The sequence below is a fragment of the Eptatretus burgeri genome, chromosome 4, assembly GCF_056783735.1.
Source record: "Eptatretus burgeri isolate ZD-2024b chromosome 4, Ebu_testis_v1, whole genome shotgun sequence".
Lineage (NCBI taxonomy): Eukaryota > Metazoa > Chordata > Myxini > Myxiniformes > Myxinidae > Eptatretus > Eptatretus burgeri.
In genome coordinates this window covers 37,720,334-37,747,702 of record NC_140964.1, presented here as the reverse complement: position 1 = coordinate 37,747,702, position 27,369 = coordinate 37,720,334, and the positions used below count along the sequence as shown (strand labels likewise).

Genomic DNA, 27,369 nt, shown 5'->3' with positions numbered 1-27,369 from the left:
AGATGAGCTGGTCAGAGTTGAGGCATAAAATTGTACGTGCGCTGAGAGTGGACAAGATGGCCTGATATGCGAGGAATCTGTGAGGGGGTGGAGCATCACCTGTGGTCAAGTGATTCTCGTCCTGCTTACAGGGGAATTCGCGCATTGCGTTCCTGCAAGTCTGTCCCTCGGTGTATTGCATTTAGAGTGCAGGGTGGTGAGCTCTTGACAGAGGAATCCAAAGTGAAGGCTCTCTGTGCCGGTTACTATGAGTGGCGGCACCAGGCGATCCTACTCACCAGATACACTCAGCGAGGGAGCCTCATGAGTGGAGGAGGCCAATGGGCCGACCACGTGCATCGTGCTTGTCGTCGGTTGATCAGCATCTCAAGGAGATGGGGATGGGCCAGGCATCTGCCTCGGGGATGGTCAGACGAAGACCCCTGGAGTACTGGTGGAAAATTGGACGCAGTGACGTGCTGCTCTGGCACATGCTCCCATACCTGACCTGACGTGACTCTCCCTCCCTCTCTCTCTCTATCGAGTGCAGCCTGTGGCTGCTGGTTGCATCATTGGTTGGGACGCGGCTATGTCGCTTGTGCAGTGTCCCCCTTACCAGTACACTGGTACTCATTTTGCTGACCTCAGAAGGATGACAGGCTGAGTCAACCTCCTGGTGTATTAATTTGGAGGCCAACGGGGCTTGAACTCGGGATCCTTGGAACTCAAGCCGCCACCCTAACCACTAAGCCAACACCAGGCTTACCTGACGTGACTAAAAGTGCATCAAATATCATGTGGTGTGATGATCTCGTTTATGCAATGCCAAATCACAGCTCGTAGGAAATATAGATTATGTTTGGAAATGCAAAGAGTTTAAAAGAACTTTGCCACGTTCTTTTTCTCAAGACTGCGTGGTGTACAGTGCTCCATGAACTCTCTAATTCTGCATGTAAATACTGTTCAACAGTTTTAAATTGGCTACATGTGAGCAATTGTTATTCAAATTTGTATTTTGTGCAATCTTTGTTTACAAATTTGCCAATTAACTGCCTGTGAAATCTTACTTTTGGTTTCACTATTTCAGTTTAATTATTTCCAATATTCAATCTCTATGGACACCTTAAACCAAGAGCCCCTTTTTAACATTTTTATTCCCATGCTTTTTAAAAAAGAATGGTGGGCCTATTGTAATTGGGTCTTTCTGTCCGTGTGTCTATCTGTATGTCTGTCTATCATGCTACTTGTGCAGAAATTTCACAAATTTGCTAGTTCTGATCACCACATGGGAAGAAGGTGCGACAGCAGTATCATTTTTGGCCCTGATCCCTTACATCCTTGGGTGGGGTCGAAAGGTCAAATACCAAGAAAATGCTATTATGGCCACATTTTCCACATTTTGTTTTTTCAATGAATCTTTGTACATGCATTCAACTTTGAGGATACATGAAATATGAAACATTTTTGTGGGATTTGACCTCAGGTTCATGCCACAGGGGTGGGGACTTAGGGTCACTGGGGTCAAAATAAGATTATTTTTTTTTCATTCAAAATTCGATATTGGGTCATTCCTGGTGGAACTTTTTTTTTAATCATATTTCAACTTTGCTTGAGGTGGGAAGCGTGGGAATTTGCGATGGCGTGCTTTCAACTTTGCTGTCGTTTTGTTTTGTTTTTGCATTTCCCTTTTACTAATTGTCAGTCTCGATAACATTACCGATAGCAAACTCTCATCTTGATATAATTTTCAATGGTTAAACCAAACCAATTTTACATACAATTGTTGCAAAGGTGATTTGCGATGAGGTGCGCTCGCATGAACTGTTGCGGGACAAACTTTTCTTCTGATAATGCTATGCTTTGTGACATCACTTTTCATTCATGGTATTTTTGCCTTGTGCTCTGTTTGCTACCTGTTTCCAAAATGGGGTTTAAAGATAAGAATCACACTTTCTTGTTCAATTGAGGAGACGCTTAAGCTGCTCTCACTAATATGAAAGCTTGAGAACACCAAGTGCATAAGTGAAATGCTTTGTGTGCCTTGTATTGTAATGTCAAATTATTCTCGATGCGATTGTCAAACAGGAAAAGGAACAAGTCGAAGCAGTATCTGTTGGAGCAATTTTTTCAGATTATCAGCGGCTTCGAGTTGAAAATGTGTAAGTACTGTCTGTACAGCTTATTGTATACTGGTACACTTGTTTGAAGCTTCACAAAAACTGATCACCAAAGGAGAGCAGTGGAATCAACAGAAAAAAAGGGTGCAAAACAACAAACTGGGTTGAGACTGACAAATATATACTTAATTAGGCTATTGAATGCAGTATACTACATTTAAGTGATCATAATCAGGTCATGTGCAAAGGCTCTGCCCCTGAGATTGCCAGACGGTGATTGGCAAAATTATACAGTGGGCATGAACTTTGTTCCCTCACGAATCCAATGGCGACATCTTGATGACAGAACATCATGATGCTAAGATTTAGCAGTTTAATAATGTATCTATTGTTATGGATCCGGGGTTTGAGTTCCACCACGAGGGGAAGCACTTGGGTTCCTCCCGAACACCCGGCCCTGTACAGATAACTGAGGCCGCCGGGCACAGATAACTCCGCACACCGGCAGGTTGCGAAGCAACCACGAGCGCCGATTGGTACCGCCAATCCTTGAAAGATTCACAATACTTAGCGTGTTACCGTTTCCGGTGGATTGGCAGCATAAAGTGCCCTCGATGCATACTCGAGTTAACTTACCATATCAGGTGCAGCCGAGCGGAGCTGCTGAGTACGCATTGGCTAATAAGGGCAGAACTTACCGGCTAACCTGTGTGCGGATTACTCTGGACCAATGTATGAAAAGACAGAACGAGCTGGGTAAATTTATAATATAAGCAATTTATTACACAAATGAAATGCAAATATTTATCAGAAAAGACAGTGCAGAGCTAACCCGATACAAGGAACTTCTACAATCTCATTTCCACTCGCACAACAGGTGCCATCAGATACACTCACCCAAGGAAATTAGTGAGCAAAGAAAGTACAAAGTGTTGACCTCCATGGTACCTGCTGTGGCCGATGGGCCCATGCTTCCCAGTCACTTAGGAAGAGGAGGAGGGAATAAAACTGGGGGTGTCTAAGGTGCGTGAGTGAGGAAGGTGCAAATGAGGTGCAATGAAATGCAGGTACGGTGCAGAGAAGGAAAAATGAGAAGAGGTGTGTGTCTGTCGGGTTTCTCTTTCAGCTCTTGTGCATCCACAGAAGACGAGAGACAGAAAGTGAAAGAAGAAAGTTTAACAATGATGCATGAGGAGATCTGTAAATGTAAATGCTAATGGTCTATGATCAGTCTGGTGTTCCGCCCACTCGTCCACCCAGTGCTCTGCTCAGCCTACTCCGTTCCGCCTTCCTCCTTGTGCCACTGATCAAGCCAGAAGTTTCACCTCTTTGCCCAAGGCCCAATACCCAGACCTCAGCAACTACCTCTGACTCTCAACCAATGTCTCGCTACTCAACTACTTCTCAACTTCCTCTTCAGCGACTTTGCAGGGTGTTTTATAGACGTCTGGTGAGGGAGGAGCCCAAAGTCAGATCAGGACGATCGGTAAGAGTTTCACAGTGCCTCCATTGGTGCATGGACGCTTTCCCAAGAAGTAGTCCCGACTATGCGAGGCTCCGAAGCCGAAAATAGCCTCATTTGCTCCCAAACTCAGCCATGCGATGAAGCTCCGAGATAAACATGGAGTGCAGGTTTCTGGGAGCGCAATCCGGCCATTAACGTGTGCTGGGTATCAAATGGGGATCGTGATTGAGTGGAGCGCCAGGGCTATTCAGACCATGTTGAACGGATTCCAGCGCATACTTGCGCTTCACGCTACATGCCAAAATATTCTGAACACAAGCATCTGCCATGGTATGTCGCCATCATGGTTCCCCGATATCCTCAAAGGACAGTGGTGAACGTCTGATGTGCTGACTGGTTGTGGTGTTCATAACGGTTGTGGTGAGGTTGTTGAAGCATTTGTAGCGGTTGTGAGGTGGTTGAAGCGTTTGTGGTGAGGTGGGCAAACATAGGTTATGGTAGTGCTTTTAGGAAGGTTTTGTGGTGGTTGTTTGAAGGTTGTAGCATTGTGGTTCGAGTATGGAGGGTTGAAAGGAAGTGTCCACTGGGGAATGGCGCACAGTTTGAAGGAGATTTTGGCATCATATGCAATTAAGTCATATATATATATATATATATATATATATATATATATATATATATATATATATATATATATATATATATATATATTATATTTACATGTATAGATATGTGTATGTATATACATGCATGTATAATGTATATACATATTGTTACGGCTGTGGAAATTCACAAACCACCATTCAGGGCCCGTAGGTGAGATATCTTTAAGTACATGTGTAGTTAGCCCCAAACCCGTTGTATGTGTGTGTATATATATATGTATATATATGTATATATATATATATATATATATATATATATATATATATATATATATATATATATATATATATATATATATATATATATATATATATATATATATATATATATATATATATATATATATATATATATATATATATATATATATATACAGCTCTGGAAAAAAAAATAAGAAACCACTCCAAAAAAAATTTAAATCAGCGTCTCTACATGTATGGCAGCCATTCCATTCCAGTGTCTGTTGAATTCCAACACAGGCACACCTCATTCTACTTAGTGAGGTATTGATTAGGTGATCACCTGAAGCAAATCTTATTTAACAAAGAAAAGTATAAAAACCACTGCTGTGGTCATCACTATGCTTTTGCAATAGGGCCAGCTGGATGGCAAAAAACAGTGCTCGTAGTACCTCAAAAGTAATTGGAATCAAAAAATATCTCATGACCATGCCAAAAGAGTTGAAAAGAAAAGTTTTGAGTGAGGAAAAGAAGGGTTCAATTATGGCTTTACTGGCAGAGGGATACAGTGAGCGTCACGTTGTTTCCATCCTTAAAATTTCAAAGATGGCGGTTCATAAGAACAAGGTCAAGCAGCAGACATTGGGGACAACAAAGCTACAGACTGGCAGAGGGCGAAAACGACTTTCCACTGACCGGGATGACCGCCAACTCATTCGAATGTCACTCAACAACCGTAGGATGACATCAAGTGACCAACAAAAATATTTTTTATAGATAGTGATTTTCTATAAAAAAAATAGTGCTATAAAACATATTTTCCTTTGAAACTCAGAGAAACTCACTCACACTTTGAAACTCATTTTGCCTTTGTAAATCATGTCCCTCTTCCTTGTAGTAACTGCCGACTTTACATCCTGATTGGGGTACTAACTGTACCGCGATCGAATATGGGGCGATCGACAAGTGGCTTCAGCACTCAAGCAAGCACTCCAATTAAATGGTTGATTAAGAATGGCTGGCCAGGCTGTGGCTGCATACCATATAGGATCCCTTTAACTTTTAAAGCCGGTCTTCACCGCTTTCAAGAAATTAAATGAATTCATTCAAATATTGACTTTATCCACAAAAGAGTTGCTGTTTAACATGGAACAATCCTGGAGACCATAAAGTTTTATCACCCATGAAATAAACATTGCAGATAATCCACCACGTTGCCTGCTCATCTGTGCACGCGTTACATCGGTTTGCGGTCCGCGCAAATGTAACTTTATTTTAAAACGTCCGTCTTTCAGATTTGCTTTGATTCCTTGTAGAGCACCTCGCGAAACCTCTTAAAATACAGACACAGATGTGGCAGACATGATGGGTAGGCAGTCCCTGTGAGGGACAGGATGCGATGTCAAGCAGTGAATGCATTAAATCATGCAGCTTACTGAAGCTGTTTAATTTTGGCACATTCCTCAATCCTTTATTAACTCACTATAATGCTCCAAACAGTAGAAAAAGATAAGTTTAATGCTTTGGAAATTTCACATTTTCTTGTGTATATATGGAGAAGGAGGGAACATAGCATTGCTTGCTTAAAGTAAATATATACATTGGCTTAGTCATAAGACTCATTATTTCTTCAAATTATCAGATTTCACTCCAGATTTTGACACTTATCTAGTCCGGATGATATCCGATCCTATAATATTTTTGTATATTTCCTATAACAGCCAAAATAATATTTCGATGATGTACTTTAATTCATCCGTGAGAGTAGATCATGGAAAATTGCATCATATAATGCATGAAATCGCTCCAAGCTCCTAATTTGAAAATGATAGCACTTACAAAAGCAATGTATACAGCGATTCACAGCTATGATGTAAGTGAGGAAAGTGGAAAAAAAAAAACTTTATTGTTAAATCGGTGCAGCATGTTCCAAGTCGAAGAATGGATGAGCAGGCTAAAAAAAACATGGCGGCTTCAAACCCCAGCGAGGTTACCTCAGATATGCCTTAAGACCCCATAGAGAGCGGTGACTGAGGATACGCCTCATAAACTATGTAATTAAATAAGTCTGTAAATTATCTTCAAAAAGTGTGTTTTAATGAACTCAAACACCCAACTTTCAGTCATGCACTTCCTTGGAGTTTTCTTCGCATGCATACAAAGTTTCAGGCTGCTTGGTTTCATAGTTTTGACGTTACGGAGGAGACGCACACACACACACACGCACACACATTTATTGGTGTATATATACATATACACAGTGCCTATTGAAAGTCCACACTGCCTTTCAATATTTTCACATTTTGTTGCCTTGTAGCCTGGAATTAAGTTGCATAAAATCAGACTTTTTCCACCTTTATTTACACACCGTAACCCACAACTTCCAAGTGAAAAACAAGTTCTACAAATTTTAGAAAATTAAATAAAAATACAAAACCATAATATATTGTTTGGATAAGTGTCCATCCCCCCCCCCCCCACCCCCCGAGTTAATACTTAGTGGAAGCACCTTTGACAGCAATTACAGCTGTGTGTGTGTGTGGTGTGGTGTGTGGTGTGTGGTGTGTGGTGTGTGGTGTGTGTGTGTGTGTGTGTGTAGGGATAGGTCTCTTCCAACTTTGCACACCTTGATTGGGCAATATTTTCCCATTCTTCTGCACAAAACTGTTCAAGCTCAGTCAAGTTTCATGGGGAGCATTGATGGACAGCAATCTTCAAGTCATGCCACAGATTTTTGATTGGATTTAGGTTGGAGCTCTGACTGGGCTACTCAAGGACATTTATCTTTTTGTTCCTTAGCCACTCCAGTGTAGCTTTGGCTGTGTGCTTCGGGTCGATGTTATGCTAAAAGGTGAACTTCCATTCCAATTTCAGCTTTCTTGCAAAATGCAGCAGGTTTTCCTTGAGGATTTTAATTTATTTTGCTCCGTTCATTTTTCCTTCTATCCTGGCAAGTGCCCCAGTCCCTGCTGATGAGAAACATCCCCATAACATGATGCTGCCACCACCATGCTTCACAGTAGGGATGGTGCTCTTTGGGTGATGTGCTGTGTTGGGTTTGCGCCAAACGTAACTTTTTGCATTTAGTCCAAAAAGTTCCATCTTGGTTTCATCAGACCACAAAACTTTTTGTCACTTGGCTTCAGAATCTCTGGAGTGTTTCTTTGCATCCCTCAGATGGGACTCAAGGTGGGCTTTTTAAGTAATGGCTTCCTTCTTGCCACCCTACTGTATAGGCCAGACTTGTGGAGTGCTTGGGATATTGTTGTCATATGCAAACAGTGATCAGTCTTTGCCATAAATGCTTGTAGCTTTTTCAAAATTCCCATTGGTCCTTGGAGGCCTCTCTAATCGGTCTCCTCCCAGCTCGGACATCCAGTTTGGAGGGACGGCCTGATCTTGGCAGGGTTTTGGTGGTACCATATACCTTCCACTTCTTAATGATTGTCTTGACTCTGCTCCAAGGGATATTCAAGGCCTTTGAAATATTTTATACCCATCCCCTGATCTGTGCCTTTCCACAACTTCATCCCAGACATCTTTTGAAAATCCCTTGGTGCTCATGGTTGTCTTTGCTGTGAAATGCACTACCCAGCAGAGGAAACCCACAGGAACAGCTGATTTTATTCTGAAATAATCAGAATCATGACAATTTAACACAGGTGGAGGCCATTTAACTTGGTGTGTGAGTTTCAAGGTGATTGGTTACATCTGACTAAATTTACAATTGCTATTATAAGGGGGGCGGACACTTAGCAAAGCAAGATATTCTAGTTTTGTATTTTAAATTAATTTTCTGAAATTTGTCGAATTTGTTTTTCATTTGGGAGTTGTGGGTTACGATGCGTTAATATAGGTGGAAAAAGTCAGATTTAATGCAATTTAATTCCATGCTCCATGGCAACAAAAGGTGAAATTTTTGAAAGGCAGTGTAGACTTTCTGTAGGTACTGTGGATATATATATATATATATATATATATATATATATATATATATATATATATATATATATATATACATTGGTTAGATTGCTGGCTTAGCGCCACCCACAAGTGTGACCTGAAATAAAATCAGACATCTGCCATTTTGATGCTATGGTAAGCCTCCTAAAAAATATTTGTAAATATTGTTACTGGCCGGGGGTCGGCCGCCAACAGACCGCTCTGAACGGAGCCGCAAGTCGAGTCAGCCCGACCGATCGCCCGGAATATAGATCGCCGCCCAGATAACTCCGAGCGACGGGTCCTTGTACAATAACCGAAATACGCCAATCGGCAGATCACGTGGGGTAGGGTCGATTGCCAATCTTCAATTTACCGAAATACCCATGTGATCCAACTACCAGGGTATTCCACCCTCGATGGATCTCGTACGGAACAAACCGCCGAGGCGAGCTTGTCCGTGCGCGATTCCGAGCGGCGTAATCGCCGAGAACCGTCGGTCCAAATGTCCCCCTATTACGGCAAACCAACGGCTTTCTAACTCCCAACACACGAAATGTTCAGTCAATGAGGGAATGGACGCAACATTTACACAAGGACATTTATTATAATGAAACACATATGCAATTAAATAAGGCAAAACACGTATGCAATTATACAAGCAACAAAAGCACGACAAAAGAACTACAACCGTCTATAAGCAATTATTAATGTACAGTCACTGACACAGTTTTACTTACGGGACTCGGCGCCACAACATTCATTCAAAAGAAAAGCAGGAAAAAGACCCAATCAAAGGCAATGGGGTCAGACTGGACCTCTTGGGTCTTTATGGCGTGGGACTTGGCAGACCGAACGAGTCCCACGAGACCGTTGCAGGTTACCTGCACCCTCGTGGTGTCTGGCTTGGGCGACCCGCGACGTCCCGTCCCCACAGCAGCTAGCGTAACCTCGGTCGAGCTCGGGCCTTCCGTGTGGCAGGCGAGCTCTCTCCGGCTCTCTCCACATGAACGCGCTTGGGCGACCCGCGATGCTCCTTCCCCACGGCAGCTAGCGTAGCCGTGGTCGAGCTCGGGCCTTCCGTGTGGCAGGCGAGCTCTCTCCGGCTCTCTCCACACGAACGCACTTGGGCGACCCGCGATGCTCCTTCCCCACGGCAGCTAGCGTAGCCGCGGTCGAGCTCGGGCCTTCCGTGTGGCAGGCGAGCTCTCTCCGGCTCTCTCCACACGAACGCGCGGTTTGCGCGACACAGCAGGCAAGGCTGCGCCTCCAGCTCGCGTCTCCTTCGCGACGCCCGGACTTCCACGCAGCTCCTTGGCTTCTGGCTTCCTCCCGACTCCCCCAACTGCCGAAGCAAAAAGCTTACTGCTCCCACGGGACTCAGCACACGAACTCTGCCACGGGACTCCCACAAACTCAGCCCTACCATGGGACTCCCACGGGACTTTTTCCACAGGACTTTCACGAACTCAGCCCTACCACGGGACTCCCACGGGACTCTCTTTGAACAAAGAAAAGATGTCCTCTTTATCCTTTGCACCCCCTCCCCCGCACCCGGCGTGACTCATGCCCTCGTGATCCATCCCCCGCTCAACCACGGGTGGGAGGGAGTTGTTGACGTCACGGGATGGCAGGGTTCTTCTTCTTCTTCGCAGGAGAGGGGAGGGATGTCTCCATTGTTTCGTTCCCAAACTATTAAATCGATCCGCAGCGCATCTAATCGATCTCTGAACATTTAAACAATGAAAGGTGAGCTATCAAGGGAACATGCACTTATCGACATAGCTGACTAAGGGAACCTGTATGTTGTGTGCAATTGAATTCCAAATTCGTAACAATATCATATTCACAATCTCCATGCCCTCATTGTAAGTTTTTCATTCAATATAAAACAACTTAAGTGTCTGTTAAAAGGATCATCAAATATTGAAAGCTTTGGAGACGTCATGGGCCTTGTGAAGTTGACAGTACGTCCAGGCCTCAGGTGTCAGTCTATGGCCCAGTGCAATTGGAATCATCTGAGCTATATAACCATGATCTATTATACTAGTACATGCCCATACGTGCGTGGCCGTACGTGCGTGCCCATACGTGTGTGGCCGTACGTGCAAAAAAAAAAAATTGATTGACGCCAATAGTGACGTCATAGCACCGTGTCCTGTCATTGGTTGATAAATAAATGGCCGTAACTTGGGATCCGCTTGTCCGATTAATATCAAACCTTGAAAAGGCACATCCTCGGGTCCCCAGCGATATTCCTGGCAAGTTTCAATTAGATCGGACAAGGGGTTGTCGAGAAACGGCGGTCGCAGACTCACACATACAGAGACACACAGAGATTGCTGGAATTATAGATAGAAGATATGCATGAAAGCAGTACCCATGTTTTTCTTCATGTACGTAACCCGGGTTATTTTTATTCCCACGCTTTCGAAGAAAAGTGGAAATATTGTGATTGTCTCCGCCGTCCGTCCGTATGTCCGTCTGTCTTACCCTGTAATAAATAGGAACTTGAAACTTTGGGACATAGTCGATATATGAATGGGGCAGTGCACAACACTTTCGGGTTTTTGATATGACCCCTTGGGGCCGGGCCAGAGGGGTTGGGGTCATGGGGGTCGATAAAAAAAAAAAAAAAATTGTCATAGCTTTTTAAATCAAACATATTCATGAGATACATTTAACAACATATTTTTTTTAAACACATGATGATCAGAGGGTGCTTGGGGGGTAGAGGGTGCTTAGCGGATAGGGGGTCAAAATAGCTCCTCCTACACCGTTTGAGATAGGAACTTGAAACTTTTGGACATCGTAGATATATGTATGGGGAAGTGCACAAAACTGTCGGATTTTTGATATGACCCCTAGGGGCCGGGCCAGAGGGGGTGGGGTCATGGGGGCTGATTTAAAATTTTTAAAAACCTAGCGTTAATGGGTCAAAGCAGTGCACGCGGGAATATGCGATGGTGTGCCATCGACAACGTAGTTCTAGTTTTATGTTTGGGAGCGATTGAGGCAGTGGTCATTTGCCTATACACCACCCAAATAAAGGGATGGGTCAGAAGAATGCAATGCACACAGAGAACAAAATTGCCTGAAGGGTGGGTACTCTGCTCATGACAAGCAATAATACATGGCACAATGATAAGTTTAAACACAGGAACCTGTGGTACTGATTCCATACAGTGGCACTTCAAATTTATAAAGAAAGTAAATGCTCCAGCTGTTATCGCAAAACTGCACAAATTGAAGGGATATGGTCTGGAATGGCATGATACCAAAAGAGCAAATTAAAATGCTAGGACAAGAATATGGAGATAAAGGAAGGAACTTCTGTTGGGGCGATGATGCTAATTGGGGAATCCCACCCTCCCTTCCCCACCAGCCCTCTACCCCTTAAAGGAGTGAGCAAAATCTGCAGCCTCCCAGCTTCATCATTCTCTTGCTATGGATGTATTCCGTGCTGTCCTGGGAGCAATGGGTTAAGCCTCCCATCCTTTCCCCTGGGTTGCACAGAACCATGTAGAACTTGAGGGGGAGCACTCTGTAGAGTGCAAAACCTCCGACGTCCAATACTGCTGGGTCACTCAAGTGAACCTGATATCCTATTCATTCAATTTGACCTCAACAGTGCTCACAGAGTTATAGTTAGCAACTTTCCCTTTTACTTTTAACTTTTACATACTCAAGTCATTCGTCATAACTCGATTCCTTGAGACAGAAATTGATTTTACGTGGGTATATCCACCTGAAGTTCCAAAATCAGCCGCAATTATAATTTTGGCATGTTTTTTTGTTGGAAATCACTTATAACATGTAGAAATGCAAAAAAAAACAAAAAACGAAATTTTGTTGAAGAAAAGTTGCAAAAAAATTTTTTTCTAACATTTTTTTTTGGGGGGGGGGTTGGAAATCACTTAAAACATGTAGAAATGCAAAAAAAAAAATTCAATTTTTTTTTCAAAATGGCCGCCATAGCGGCCATATTGGATTTTGGACCAGGTCCAAAATCTAATGGCATGATCCTTGGACCAAACCTAATCACCCCACTAAGTTTCGTCGAAATCCGTCGAGGAGTTTTTCCGTAATACTGTTCACAAACAAACAAACAAACAGAAAGGGGTGAAAACAGTAACCTCCGATCTTCAATGGCAGAGGTTAATAAGAGCAAAACAATAACAAAAGGGGGTTTCGGTCATAATAGGGGAGGTAGGAAAAACTATAGCCACCATGTAATCCACTTCATTATTACCTGTTGCCCAATGTTCACATTGTTCAAAAAAATGGGTATGTAGCTACAAGGATAGTGACACAACCATGACAAACAACTACCACCACTGGGGGTTATCATACCTTCCTGCTGTAAAACTTGGTTGTAATGATGTGTTGAATAATATCATAGGTTCTTTGGAGTTGGACAAAACAAGAAAATATTTGATTAAAGATCTTTTTTTTTTAATTTTCATTCCATAATTATCCTTTTCCAGCTTCTTAATGTACTAATAAGAAAAATATGGCATAGACCTGAACATCATTCTTCTTTCATATGCAGCACAAGGCTGTGGGGTAGCATCACTGGCTGAAGCTGTGGCTATGCTGAAGCCCTCTGTAAGTTAGGGCAGTAATTTGGAGTTGTTTCAGGATTCCGGTGATAGCTCGTCTAATCTTCGCGAAGGACACCAGGGATCTTTAACGTCCACCAAATAATGCCGGCACATGGGATGCCAAGGTTAACGTCCAGCTGAGGAACAACACACACATTGATGAATAATGCTGCCTGTAAAACACCATGATGACAGCTGGGTCAGGATGCAAACCCAGGTTAGACAGTTTAGAGGTGAGTGTGCATACCTCCAAGCCATCCTGCCAACACGCTGAACATTGAAATAGGTTTTTTTGAATTTAGCATTTCAAATGCATATGCAAAATTACAAATCTTTTTTTAAAGTTTTATTTTTATTTTTCAGAGGGTTGCACTCAGTGCCTTGGTTTGTTAAAGGAGTTGCTGAAACAAATACCTTTGTATTACATGTTCTATCTTGTTTTTTTTGGCATGTTTCATCAGGTGATTGTTTGACAGGTGTTCCCGGCTAAATCTCGAGCCTTTGGCATTCTTGTGGCAAATGGAGCAGGAGGGGCTTCTCAAGGAGATGATTGCTGCTGGTGTTCACGCAATAATTATAAAAGTGGCCTCCTTGGGTAAGATTCCTTGTATATCCCAAAATCCCATTCAATATTGATACCTCACCTCTCCCAGTCCTAGTTATCTTCACATTTGTGATTCTGCTTTTTTCCATATTTAACATACACGATTCTTCAGACCTCCATTCCCATTCTCATTTTCAATTTTATTCTCTGAATAATTTGGGGATTAAGGCGAGATGATGTACAGTATTTGACCAGACAAATGTAGTCGGATGTTTCTTGTTGAGATGACCACACTTTTTGTCCAACAGGGTTGGAACCAGACACACATCTGGGAAAGAATGTAGGAGATATTTTGCCACATCTACAGCAGGTAAAATAAGCTCACATGTTCGTTTGTTTTTTTAGTTTTTAGTGGTTTTTAAATTTTTTTGCAGTTTATATGCCTTACAGCTGAAGATGGCATTGTTATTATTATTTTATGACATCTTTATTCTTTTGGTTTGTACATTGTTTAACGGACACGAATACAGGAATTAAAAACTTGGGATGGGCTGGAAAAATCAGGGTGGAGGGGGAGTGTAATACGTGGTAGTGTGTGGAAGAGCAGTGGGGTGGAAATGATAATTTTTTTCCCGACGTTTAATCTACAGGAAATCAACCCATAATCCTTTTATTTATGGTTTAAATATATATATACACCTCGACATTATGAAAGGGCTGGCAAGATGGTCGAGAGGTACTCACACTCGTCTTTAAGCTGTCCAGTCTATTTTTTCTGGACAGCTTAGAGGCCCGAATCTTGACCGAGCTATAAACTGTCATCCTGGTGTTTCACATGCAGGGTTATTCATCAATGTGTGTGCCGTCCCTCAGATGGACATTAAACTGGGCTCGGGGACTTGGAGGGGGGGGGGGAGATGCTTTGGTTTATCCCTTTCCCCGTCCCTTTTCACGTTTTTTTTCCTTTTCACGGTCGCACGACGATGCATCGCATCGATCCCCGCCCTTTCGTGCTGTGTCAGCGTCCTGAGCCAGATTGGCTCGGCAGCGGTCCGGAGCATGAGGGACTCCGTTGGCAACATGAGCTGTTGCCTCCCCGTGGAGTGCTTCGGCTGCAGCATGCGTATGGTCTGCCTGTACCTGCCGCGTCTTGCGCCCCCTTCCACACGTGCAGGTGTTGTGCGCTTGATTTTCTCCTGCGTGCCTCTGCCGGCCTGTGTGTGTGTGTGTGTGGGAGTTGCGTTGCTTTGCACCCTTGTGTGGTGTGCGGTCATCGGGCAAAGGTGCAATGGTGCGAGATTCGAGTGCACTCGTGCGCCTCGGCTGGCAACCGACAGTCGCTTGAGAACCGGTGCGGACAACGATTCCATCTTTAATTAAAACAGAGCATTGCGATGGCCAGTGAGCGAGTGGGGACGTGATGTGATTTCTGCCATGTGCTCTACTCAGTAGTGGAGCACTCGGCTCGTGCATTGATTTAAAACACAGTCCACTGCGAGAACTGGTGTGACTTGCAGGATACATTGATCATCGATACGTTGAACACACATTGTACATGTGTGCATACCTCTTAGTGCATGCTTGCATACCTCCAAGGCATCTCAGTTATCCTGCCAGCCACCACGTACAACCATATGGTATTCGACTTCTTGTTACAACTTTGCTGCCTAAAGCACTGATTACTGATCTGGCTTGAGGGGATTAATGGGCTGGATTTAGAATAGTTATTTCTTAGTGTAATGGGCTTACTTGGTTATGTGCTTGCATTAGTTGGTGGACCTTAAGAATCCCACAGAGTCCTTTGCGAAGAGTAGGTGAGCTATTGCCGGCACCAGGAACAAATGAAAAATTCCTTCCGTAGCCTACAAGGGGTCATTACATCAACAGCACAGCTGTGCTCCCAGGAATGATACAAACCAACAGCCACAGGCTGCACACAAAATGAATGAATCGCATTACTAAAGAGTGATTTTATTACATTGAAGAAGAATTTGGCCTTGAAATAATAGAACCTGCAAACAAATACATGCTTGTTTATTTTGTCACACTCATGCATTGAGGAAGCTAACCAAATGAAATCCAAGCAAAGTTCTAATCTCAAGGCCCAGTCACACCTTGACGTTTTAGCCAGCAATGGCAACGTATTAAAATGTATGTAATACGCTGGCTTACGTTGAACTTTTGATGTTTTTTTTTTTTAAAGATTCGGACGTATTCATAACGACTTGGTCTTATGCATAACATATTAGTAATGGACACAGAACGATTTGTTGTGTTATAGATAACTTATACCAATGAATGCTGAACCTGTTGTCTGCCTTCACAACCTATGCCCAACGATAGTCTAACTTATACATAGCGCGTTGCACGCATCGCCGACGATCACGTGGCGTAGCCTATTAAAAGGCTACCGCACAACGATTCACATCATAACCGCCGCAGAAATGGAAGTGTCAACATCGCAGTCACACCTTGGCGATCTTACCAGCATATGCTGACCTCTGAAAAATGCGTCTAAAACGCTGGCGTACGTCGAATACGGTATGGGTAAGTTTGGTATGCGTGAATAGAACGCTAAAGTACGCTCTCATACGTCGTATTAAATGGAGTACGTCTTGTAATTTTAAACATGTTGAAAATTTTACGACGTACTTGCCGTATGACACACATTCCGCATGCGATGGGAATAAGTTGTACGCACGATATGCGATCGTTGACACACATCGACACACGTTACTTGAAAGGTACTCATAAGTCGAAACACGTCAAGGTAATGGTTAGCGTCAGTGTTCCAGACTCCTGTTTTTTTTTTTTTTTGTTTTTTTTTCTTCGGTATGACTGTGTCAAGCCTCGTGTTGGCTTAGTGGTTAGGGTGGCGGCTTGGGATCCCAGGGTCCTGAGTTCAAGCCCCGTTGGCTGCTGAATTAACACCAGGGGGTTGACTCAGCCTGTCATCCTTCCGAGGTCGGTGAAATGAGTACCAGTGTACTGGTCCCGGTGTATGCCCCGGTAAGAATAGGTGTACCATATCCCTGTGTGTCGTAAGAGGCGACCAGGGTTGGCGTCAGGAAGGGCATCCGGCCATAAAACATTGCCTCAAGAAAAAGCCCAACCCCTGCACAGCAGGGGAAAATGGCTGTAAAAAAACGGTATGACGGTGTTCAGTGTACAGTGCGGTTATGATTTAAATCGTTGAGCGGCAGCCTATTAATTATATTATAACCACACTAGAAATAGAAGTGTCAAAATCACCATCATACCGAAGGAAGGAAAAAAAATAAAATAAAACCAGGGAGTCTGGAGCACTGACGCTAACCATTACCTTGATGTGTTTCGACTTGTGAGCACCTTACAAGTAACGTGTGTCGATGTGTGTCACCGATCGCGTAACGTGAGTACAACACGTAACTCGTAGGTTAGAAATAAGTTTCGGGTACGCTAAACATTACGTCGATGTGTTTCGACTTATGAGTAACTTACAAGTAACGTGTGTCAACGATCGCGTGACGTGCCTACAACTTATGGCCAGCGTTATGGGGAACGTGTGAGTCATACGCTGACATAAGTCTTAAAATTTCAAGCATGGAAAATTTGAGGACAACCGAAAAGTACAACGTTTAAAGCCAGCGTACAACGACGTATGGCAGTGTTTTTCAGCGTGCTCTCAATGTAATCAAAACTTACCCATAACGTATTCGACGTGTACCAGCGTTTTACACAAATTTTCCAAAAATCGGCATAAGCTGGCTAAAACGTCAAGGTGTGACTGGGCCTTCAGCAACTCAAAAGTTACTCTGTTAGCATCCATGGATGATGCAACTCTTCTGAGATGATCCTCAATTATGTAGAATCATAATATGTATAATAGTAACAATGTTCACCTTAACTTTGTTTGAATGTTTATTGCGCAACCATTGCTGAAGCTTGATGGGCCTCAAGGTGTACCCTCTGACATGGAAGTTCCTTGTAAGGAACTTGCATTATTAGGGAAGACTCGTGGAAGAGACAATGAATTGAAAAATAAAGGAAGGAGAAAAGCACGTTTTGTGGAACAATAATGACGAAATACAATCATACCAGGGAAGAGAAAGCTCCCTGTGGTTTACTTTGGATGAACGGTATTCTGCATTGGAACAGCGACTGAAGTGATTGTTCGTTACAGCAATGAAGGACAAGTTCTGGAATATTTCTCTGCAAGTTGAAAACGAAGTTCAATTGGGAAAGCTAAAATGCCGGCAGCTCTCTTCTTCCCCGGCCCCTCGCTAGCTTTCATCTCTTCAGTGGTGAGTTATCCAGTTACCGCAACAACCTTTCACGCACCAGGCCCACTGAGTACCTCATGAAGACTATTTGGAAACTAAGGCCTACTCTTGCAAAAGACATTGTGGTATCCTTTTTGATATCCGTCAGGTAATGCGAGCAAACCGTATTCACAACTTAACATCCCATCCAATGAACAGTGCAATATCCTCCAAGCAAAGCACCAGGGTGACAGTTTACAGTCATGTCAGGAATAACCAAGACTATACAGCATAAGGGCAAGCATATTGCTTCGAAGCTATCCTTGTTGGCCCATGGACGTTAGCACCTCGGTTGGCGCATTTACATAGCTCAAGTCGATCTGTTTACGTATTCTCAAGCATGCAATCACAACTTTTGAGGCAGATGGCCGATTATGATTAAGAAATGATAAACGTGCAGATGTATTTGGTGCAGTTTGCCACAAGCTCACTATAAAGTGTCCTGTGTCGTGAGTTCTTGCCAAAACAAACAGGAAAAAGAAAAGATCTCTGCTCCCATTGAGCTCATTCTTTTGGCGATTTCAATTTTTTTTTTCTTCACTCCAAGATTTAAATTGGCTACAAATTATAGATGAAGTAAGATTGGGAAAGAAAGGCACTGTGAGACAACCTGTAAAGTCTGTCTTGTAATCTGAATCATGTTTGTTTGCATTTGCTGGAGGCTTTCTTAAAGAAAAAAAAACAGTTTAGCCTTGGTCACTGCTGTAAAGGTAGTCAATGGCTGCATTCATTTTCCACTTTTACCGAGAAAGTGAGTGTGAGTGATGCAGGATGCTAATGTAACAGTCTCACAAAACATGGGGACCTTTACCCACCAACAGTTATCATTTTAGGAAAACGTGATGTGCAGGCCGCCCAATAAGTAATGCCTTCGATATTTTTCCCTTCCCCGAGACTGCTCCTGAAGGTAGCGGGTGTTTCTCGTTTTATAAATCAGTGTTTTAATTTCACTTTTTATTTCCTGGATCGACTTGGTTTTGGATGATGTCCTTGTAATTGATGTAAAGGTACACGCCTGTGTCCTGATATCCTTATTTTACATAATATAAACATGTACAGCTCATTGTAAAAGAAGTAAATTGGCGGAGTGGGTCAGGAGATCAATTATTGACAGACAGACAGACTTAAAGTGTGGAATGGTGCAATATTTATCCCTGTTATCCACCAAATTATGGCACACTGACTGTCGGTGATCTGGTCTGAGCTTTCAGCAAGAGGACCAACACCTTGTCACGCTACATCGGACAAAGAGTAATTAATTACTAACTCTGCAATATTCCTCACTGTCCAAAAATATTTGGTGGTTATAAGCATGTAAACACTTTGCCATTTCCTCAAACTGCTTGTACAATAAGACACCATACTATTATGCAGGTATCGTGTGTGCAAATGCCTATTAATGTTTGTACTTGTCATGCCAGCTGTCACAGAAATATGGTGTCAACATCTGTGGCGAAGGAGGAGAATATGAAACATTCACATTGGACTGCCCTCTGTTTCTGAAGAAAATTGTCATGTCAGTACTTTCTGTACTTTCTCTTAAAAAATATTTTTTTTACTTTTAACTATGAAGGAAGAATAATCGTGTATTGTTATTATACGGACGGTGCTTTGCAGATGTTGGACGAGTTGTTACAATCTATTTTGTGGTTTACATATTTATACATAGACAAATTGTCTGTGTATTGATAACAGTTTAATCCCTCGCTCTTTGCTTTGTCAAATTGCTCTTGGGCATTTCACACTACTTCTGAGATGATTGAGGAATTGCTTTCCTTCATACCGTGATGAAACGGCAGTCAAACGTTTGGCTGTTTAACATCATCCATCCATCCATTTGTTTATTTTGAAATCTATCATATTTCACTCATTATGTTCATTGTTCATTTATTCATTTTTCTCTTCTCTGGGACTTGCCTTGCCTAATATTGTATTGTTAATTTAGCCTGTCAGGTCAGGTATGAAAGCATGTCCCAGAACAGCGCGTCGCTGCATCCACTTTCCGCCGGTACTCCAGGGGCCTCCGTCTGGCCATCCCCCAGGCAGATGCCAGGCCCATCCCCATCTCCTTGAGATGATGGTCAACCTGTTGCAACCATGAGGCACGTGGTCGGCCCACTGGCCTCCTCCACTCATGAGACTCCCTCGCTGAGAGAATCTGGTGAGCAGGATCAGCGTCAGGAAAACGAGCCACATGTCCATACAGCCACAACTGACGCTCACGGACTATGCAGGTAACAAATCTCATCCGAGTCTCTCTCAGCAACCGCTCGTTGGACACAAAATCCGACCAGCGATAGCCAAGGATTCTCCGAAGAGACCTGGTACCAAAGGAATTAAGTCTCCGTCTCAGATCCTTGGTCAGAGTCCAAGTCTCGCACCCATAGAGCAAGACTGGAAGTACCAAGGACCTGAAGACTCGGACTTTCGTCCTCCCGCACAGGTACCGGCAGCGCCACACCCCATGATCCAGTGAATCCATGACTCCCCAGGCCCGACCCAGACGTCTATTGACCTCTGACTCGCAGCCAGCAGAGACATGAATATCACTGCCAAGGTAAGTGAATCTCTCCACGACCTCAACATCCTCACCACAAACAGACACAGACAGGACAGCAGCATCCAAGATGTCACCGAAAGCCTGGATCTTAGTTTTGACCCAAGAAACCCGTAATCCCAACGGCTCCTAGAGTGTACGAGGTGCAGTGGGACGCAAGAAGCACGCGCGCCAGCATCAACTTCGCTTTATTGCGCGACCAGAAGTACACTCCTGCCACCCCTAGCGGGCGAGGCATGATATACGAAAACCCAATCACGTGACGCAGCACACTCCTCCCCTCGTAAAATGACCCGTCACACGATGAACGGACAATCACAACATGACCATCTGAAACACATCAACACTCATAATTCTCCAAGTACCGCGGCCGCACCCTGACCCGCCTCGGACGGGCAGCGCCGCCAGACAGTCCAGGCTCAGACACCTCCCGGCTCGGTCGAGGTGACACCCTCGCCGGACTCGCACTTTCCGCAACACCAGCCACCCCTGACCGCCCAGCCTGTCTGACGTCCCCGGGTAGGACGGCATCAGGCGAAGACCCCCTTGGCGTCGGCCCAACCAGCCCCGGCGATACAACGTCAGGTGCCGGCGATACTACCGGTGGGGGTCCCGCATCGTTCGGCCCGGGGAGGTGTGGGTGGGGGGGGCGACGCTGAACAGCGATCATGCATTTGGTCCACGTGCCGCTTCCACACATCCCCACCATCAGTCCGCACCATGCAATTCGCCGGCCCCAGCACCACAGAGACCACCGCCGGCACCCATTTGGAACCGTGGAAATAATTGCGCACCATTACCCGTTGCCCCACCTCGAAGCTGCGCAGCCGCGTCGGACGCGACATCGCCCCACTCCCCGACCATCCAGGTCGCAGCAAATCCAGCCTGGACCGCAATGCCCGTCCATAGAGACGAATGGCAGGCGAATCACCCGTGACAGGATGAACTGCGTTCCTGTAATGGAGCAAAAAGACATCGACCACCGTCTGCACAGGTGCAACACCCCCCCCTGCGCAAAGCCCGCTTCAACATCTTGACAAATGACTCAGCTTGGCCATTCGTCTCAGGATGATACGGTGCGGACCTTAGATGTCGAATACCATTCTGGCGCATAAACTCATCAAATACACCTGCGATGAACTGCGGACCATTATCAGAGACCAGGATCTCCGGCAACCCTTTATTAGCAAAGATCGTCCGCAGTTTCTCTACTGTAATGTTGGCTGATGTATGCTGCATTACTACAACCTCCGGCCATTTAGAGAATGCATCGATCACAATCGAAAACATTTTGCCATTAACCGGTCCCGCAAAATCTACATGGACCCTCTGCCAAGCTCGGTCTGGCACAGGCCAGAGACCCGAAGCCCGACGCGGGTTATCAGCATCTGTCTGGCACATGGCACAACGCTTAACCAACTGCTCAATGTCTTTGTCCAACCCCGGCCACCACAACAGGCTACGAGCAAGACTCTTGGTCTTCACGATGCCAAGGTGACTGACATGCAGTTCTTCCAAACACCGCTGCCTGAACCTCGGTGGAATCACCGTCCTCATTCCCCACATTACGCACCGTTGGACCAATGACAGCTCCGATGCGCGTGACGTGAAAGGTTGAAATGCCGGTGTCGAAGGGAGATCGCTCCAATTCCCCGTAGAAATCGCCTGGACGACACGGGCAAGCACCGGATCACGAGCCGATTCCACTGCGACCTGCCTGGCCGTGACCGGCCCGCTTTGGACCTGGCCCAGCGCGAACACATCGACCCGGTCGGCCAACTCGGACGCAGCTGGACCCTCCGCACACGGCAAGCATGAGAGCCCGTCGCAGTTAGCATGCTTCTCGGTGCTTCGGAACTGAATATCATAATCGTAAGCACCCAGAAACAGACACCACCGCTGTATTCGCGCGGCTGCTACCACCGGCACCCCGCGTTCGGGTCTCAGGATGAATTGAAGCGGTTTGTGATCCGTCTGCAAAGTGAAATGCCGCCCCAGCAGGTATTGATGAAACCTCCGCACACCCCAGACGAGGCTGAGAGCCTCACGCTCAATCTGGGCATATCCGCGCTCTGCTGTGGACAGGGTCCGGGATGCAAAACAAACAGGCCGCTCGGAACCATCGTCCATCCTGTGGGAGAGCACTGCCCCGATGCCATATGCAGAGCTGTCGCATGCCAATAGGAGCGGACGCGCAGGCTCGTAGTGCACGAGGACCGTATCCTCTGTGAGCAGCCGCTTGACACGGTCGAACGACGCCTGGTATGCAGGCCCCCAAGCCCAGCGCTCGTCCTTCCTGAGCAACCACGTCAACGGCGCAAGTTGTGAGCTGAGCCCCCGCACGAACCTTTGGTAATACTGGGCCATACCAATGAACGAGCGCAGCTGCGTCTTGTCGCAAGGCGGTGGCATGTGCTGAATCGCCTCCACTTTCTGAGGACCTTTCAACAGCTCCTCCGGCGTGATGATGTGCCCGAGGTATTCCAAGCGCTGCTTGAAGAACGCGCACTTGCCCCTGTTCAAGCGCAGGCTGCACGCTTCTAGCTTTGTCAGCACTTGGGCAATGTTCGCAAGGTGCTTGTCCGCAGTTTTCCCCGCAATGAGCACATCGTCCAGGTAGGTCTGAGCGGGCAGGCCAATGCAAACCTGATCCATGGCTTTCTGCCACAAAGCTGGGGCCGAAGCAATCCCAAAACAATCCCAAAACAGAGTCGGGTATATCGATAGAGTCCTTGACACGTGTTGATTGTCAAAAGCTCGCTACTCCCGGGATCCATCGGCAGGTGAAAATATGCATCACACAGGTCTAGCTTCGTGAAGTATTGACTCCCCGCCAATCGTGCATATATTTCATCGATTGACGGCAATGGATATTGCTCCACGCTGAGCCCCGGGTTAACCGTGGATTTGAAATCCCCGCACAATCGGACGTCTCCATTCCGTTTCAGCACCGTGACCACCGGGGTGGCCCAATCCGAGCACGACACCCGTTTGATCACTCCACAGGCCTCCAGCCTATCCAGTTCACCCTTGACCTTGTCCCGCAGGGCATATGGCACCGGACGCGGTTTACAAAACCGAGGAACCACCCCCTCCTTCAAGAAGAGTTTTGCCTCCATGCCCTTGAGTTTCCCAAGGTCGTCGCTAAACAACCCTTGATGTCTTTGAAGAATCTCCTCCAACTGATCCTCCCACTGGCTCGGCACGGGTTGCACAAGGTGAACTGCGGCCCAGTCTAGCCTGATGCGGGCCATCCGATCTCGGCCGAGGAGAGACGGTGCCCTCCCCCGCACGACGTACACCCGAAGCGTGGCGACCTGGCCTTGGTACCGCACAGACACGTCTGCCATCCCGACTGGCGTTATCTTCTAGCGGGTGTACGTGAACAGCATGAGGTTTGACCTGATAAGCTTCAAGCCGTTGAGTCTACGCGCGGTCTGTTCCCCGATGAGCGACACCGCTGCTCCCGTATCGACCTGGAACGTGATCGGCGTTTTGTTCACTTCGACTTCCACCGTCATCGGGCGTGCCGCCGCCGGGCCAATTGAAAACAGGTCCATCAACGGCCGCTGGTTCCGCCCCGAGTCGCCTCGCACATCGCCGTCCATGACCTTAACGGTGGCCGGCGCCCCATGGCACACACGCGCCAAATGACCCACCTTGTGACAATTCAAACACACGTTGCCTTTACACGGGCATGCACGGCGCAGGTGTCGACCTCCACATCCCAAGCATGTCCGCGGGGTCACCCCGCCGCACGCGCGGCCGCGCGGCGACGTCCGACCCGCATCGAAGGTCGTGCGCGCGTCCCGGGGTGCCCGCGACCCCGCGTGGCCGGTGATGGCTCGAACATCCCCGCGAGTCTGCTCGACCGCTGTAGCCGTGCTGACCACCGAGTCGAATGTAATGGCTCCAACCTTCAGCCTTAAAACCGCTGAAACCATCTTCGCATCTCGTAAACCAGCAATAAAACGATCTCTGAGCCGAGCTGGCCGCTCCCCCGCCGTGAACTTGCAGGCCACGGAAGAACGCTTAATCCGCGCCACAAAATCAGCGACGCGTTCCTCTGCTCCTTTCGAGAGGCGATCGAAATGGAATCGAGCGAGCTGTAATGACTTCTCCGGCGCCATGTGTGCCTTCATCTTCTGCACAATGTCCCGAAACGACAGCTCGTCATCCCGGGGCCTGTTCGGTGCCACTAAATCACCCAGTAGCCGATAATGCTCCGGCGAAAGCGAAGCGAGCAAGATCGACTTCTGTTTGCTCTCGTCGACCACATCGTTCGCGTGGAAATAGCATCCCAATTGCTCCGAAAACAATTCGAAGTAGTCTCCGTCGAAAACGGGCACAAGTCCGTATTTATCCCATCCTCGTCGCCAACTAGAGTGTACGAGGTGCAGTGGGACGCAAGAAGCACGCGCGCCAGCATCAACTCCGCTTTATTGCGCGACCAGAAGTACACTCCTGCCACCCCTAGCGGGCGAGGCATGATGTACGAAAACCCAATCACGTGACACAGCACAGCTCCGACTCCTCATTCAGCACCTCGAGGGCCCCCAAGAGGATGTCTAAAGTCTCCGCAAAGATGACTGCATCATCTGCAAAATCAAGGTCCAAGATCTTGACATTCCCAAATGATGCACCGCAACTTTATCTCTCCGACATCCTCCCTAAAATCCAGTCCATACAAGTGCTGAAAAGTGTGGGGGCAAGTACACATCCCTGACGAACTCCAGTAACAACTGGAAATAAGTCAGAGATGGTACCACCACACTTCACAGCACTCTCAGTACCAGAGTAGAGTTCAGACATCAAATCGATCAGTTTTTGTGGCACCCCACGAAGACCAAGAATCCTCCAGAGGACATCCCGATTCACTGAATCGAACGCTTTACAGAGATCAACATAGGCTGCAAGCAGCCCCTGCCGAAACTCTCGCCTGCGTTCGGTGAGGACATGAAGTGCAAGGATACGGTCAATCGTTGACCTCTTTGGTGTAAAGCCTGACTGCTCTGGATGCTGGTGCTCAAGCAGATGGTGGCGAACCCTATCAAGAATTATCCGAGCAAAGACCTTGCCCGGCACTGAGAGCAGCGTCACCCCTCGGTAGTTGTTGCAGTCTTGGCGATCACCCTTCCCTTTCCAGAGAGGGACAACAAGGCCCCTCTTCCAGTCAGTTGGGATGATGCCTGTGTTCCAGGCAGAGCACAAAACTGCATGCAACGACACGAGTGCAGTATTTCCACCAGCCTTGAGAAGTTCGGCATGGATGCCACAGATCCCTTGAGCTTTGCCCCGTTTCAACTGGTTCACCGCAGCCCGTGTTTCCACAAGCGAAGGTGGACCACAGTTGATTCGAGGGTCAGCAACAGGGATTGTAACACCCTTGACGTCCAACTCGACAGCTGGGGGATCAGCCTGGTACAACCGCTCAAAGTAACCGGCCCAGCGGGCCTTCACTTCAGACTCCTCTGTCAAGAGCCTACCACTCTCTGCTCGAACTGCAGTGCTCCGAGGGATGGGCTTGGATGAACGTAATGCGTGAATTCCCCTGTAAGCAGGAAGAGAATCACCCGTCCACAGGTGATGCTCTACCCCCTCACAGATTCCTCGCACATAGGCCTCCTTGTCCATCCTCAGTGCACGTACAGTTTTACGCCTCAGCTCCCTGAACAGCTCAGCTCTGCCTGAAAGATTCCTTTATTCCTCTGCTGATGGTCACCGAAGTCATTATGTTTTCGGGTTGTCCGTTCTTGCGTACGTATGTCTGTCCATGCTAATTACCTCCACCACCGAAGGTGAAGGAGGTTATATTTTCACCCCTCCCTGTTTGTTGCTTGGAAAATCGAAGATTTTTGAAGTATATTGGTCAGTCGATTTTGCTTTTCTGTCTGTCTGTTTATTGCCTACAGGTCACAATTTAAATCCGATCTTCACGAAACTTCACCAAGTTGTAGAGGTAGTCTCACCTGAGAAGCCTATTGATTTTGAGATCAAAGGTCATCTTGAGGTCAAATTTCTAAAATCGTCAATTTTCTTCCGATTGACTTGAAATTTGAACAATATTTGCATATTGCATCATTGGATTGGGAAACCAACTATTTTTGAGGTCAAAATGTCAAAGGTCAACTCAAGGTCGAACTTCTAAAATCATCAATTTCAATCTAAAAACTCGTCAATTTTCATCCGATTGATCTGAGCTTTGGTAAAGATTGTAAATTTGAATCTTAATGAAATGGACAATTTGTGATGTATCCATGGCAACCTTTGGAGAGAGGGGTAGATTTTGCAAGTATCATGCTCCAAATGGCATCATTTGTTGGGTCGCCGAAATAGGTGTTGGGTCGCCGAAATAGGTGACCCTTATTGTCAGTAATTCTGTCTGTTTGTTTGGATGTTTGTTCGTTTGTCATCAGCATAACTGGTAGTAAACGTGGGCGGATTTTGACCAAACTCGGGTGGTAGGTACATCTTATGACCGAGTTCTTTGGAAATTGTGATGGTTGCTTGGGACGCTTTGGTTCCCTAGCAAACGAAAAACCTTCAAAATCGGTACCGTTCACGCAAAATCAATTCCGAAAGCCATTAGCCGACGTAGGGTTATGAAATTTGGCATGAATGATCTACAGGTGATGCTCTATCAAATATATTCCGGTTTTTGTGATATATGGAATACTTTACCCACAGCGCCCCCTACAATTAGGGTATGCGCGAAAATTGGCAAAAATTGAAGGCCCCCTAGCGACCAGGTGAGTGCATCGATACGAATGAAACTTTGCAGGTTCATGGTACTCAATGAGTACTACAACTTTGCCTCAGGACATATTGACCGATTTCGCTTAGGTCAGGGGTCAAAGGTCAATGAGTGCAAAAATCGATAATATGCAAGAGCTGGAGGTGCCTTCGTGCCAAATGCTACTCCTCGGATTATGGTCGGATGGTCATGAAAATTCACACTATAGTCTGGAATACATTGTGCACAAACGATAGAGCCGGATTTTCAATTTAGATCTTT

The 27,369-nt window shown here is 45.9% G+C and overlaps 2 protein-coding genes and 1 pseudogene across 5 annotated transcripts in view; 2 read left to right on the top strand and 1 right to left on the bottom strand.

Annotated features, from left to right (window-relative positions):
• The window catches only part of LOC147027828 (actin-related protein 2), a 115,389-nt gene that overhangs the window by 70,184 nt on the left and 17,836 nt on the right, over window positions 1-27,369 (bottom strand). The window lies entirely within an intron of this gene.
• Window positions 1-27,369, top strand: part of DPH6 (diphthamine biosynthesis 6) — a 45,688-nt gene that overhangs the window by 10,153 nt on the left and 8,166 nt on the right. For all 3 annotated transcript variants that reach the window (XM_085877478.1, XM_085877480.1, XM_085877479.1), the window contains 4 exons: window positions 2,065-2,138; window positions 13,429-13,547; window positions 13,805-13,866; window positions 19,219-19,313. In XM_085877478.1, the coding sequence (XP_085733604.1) occupies window positions 2,065-2,138; window positions 13,429-13,547; window positions 13,805-13,866; window positions 19,219-19,313 (350 nt within the window). The remainder of the gene's footprint in view (window positions 1-2,064; window positions 2,139-13,428; window positions 13,548-13,804; window positions 13,867-19,218; window positions 19,314-27,369) is intronic.
• On the top strand, window positions 14,937-15,075 carry LOC147027830 (5.8S ribosomal RNA; annotated as a pseudogene).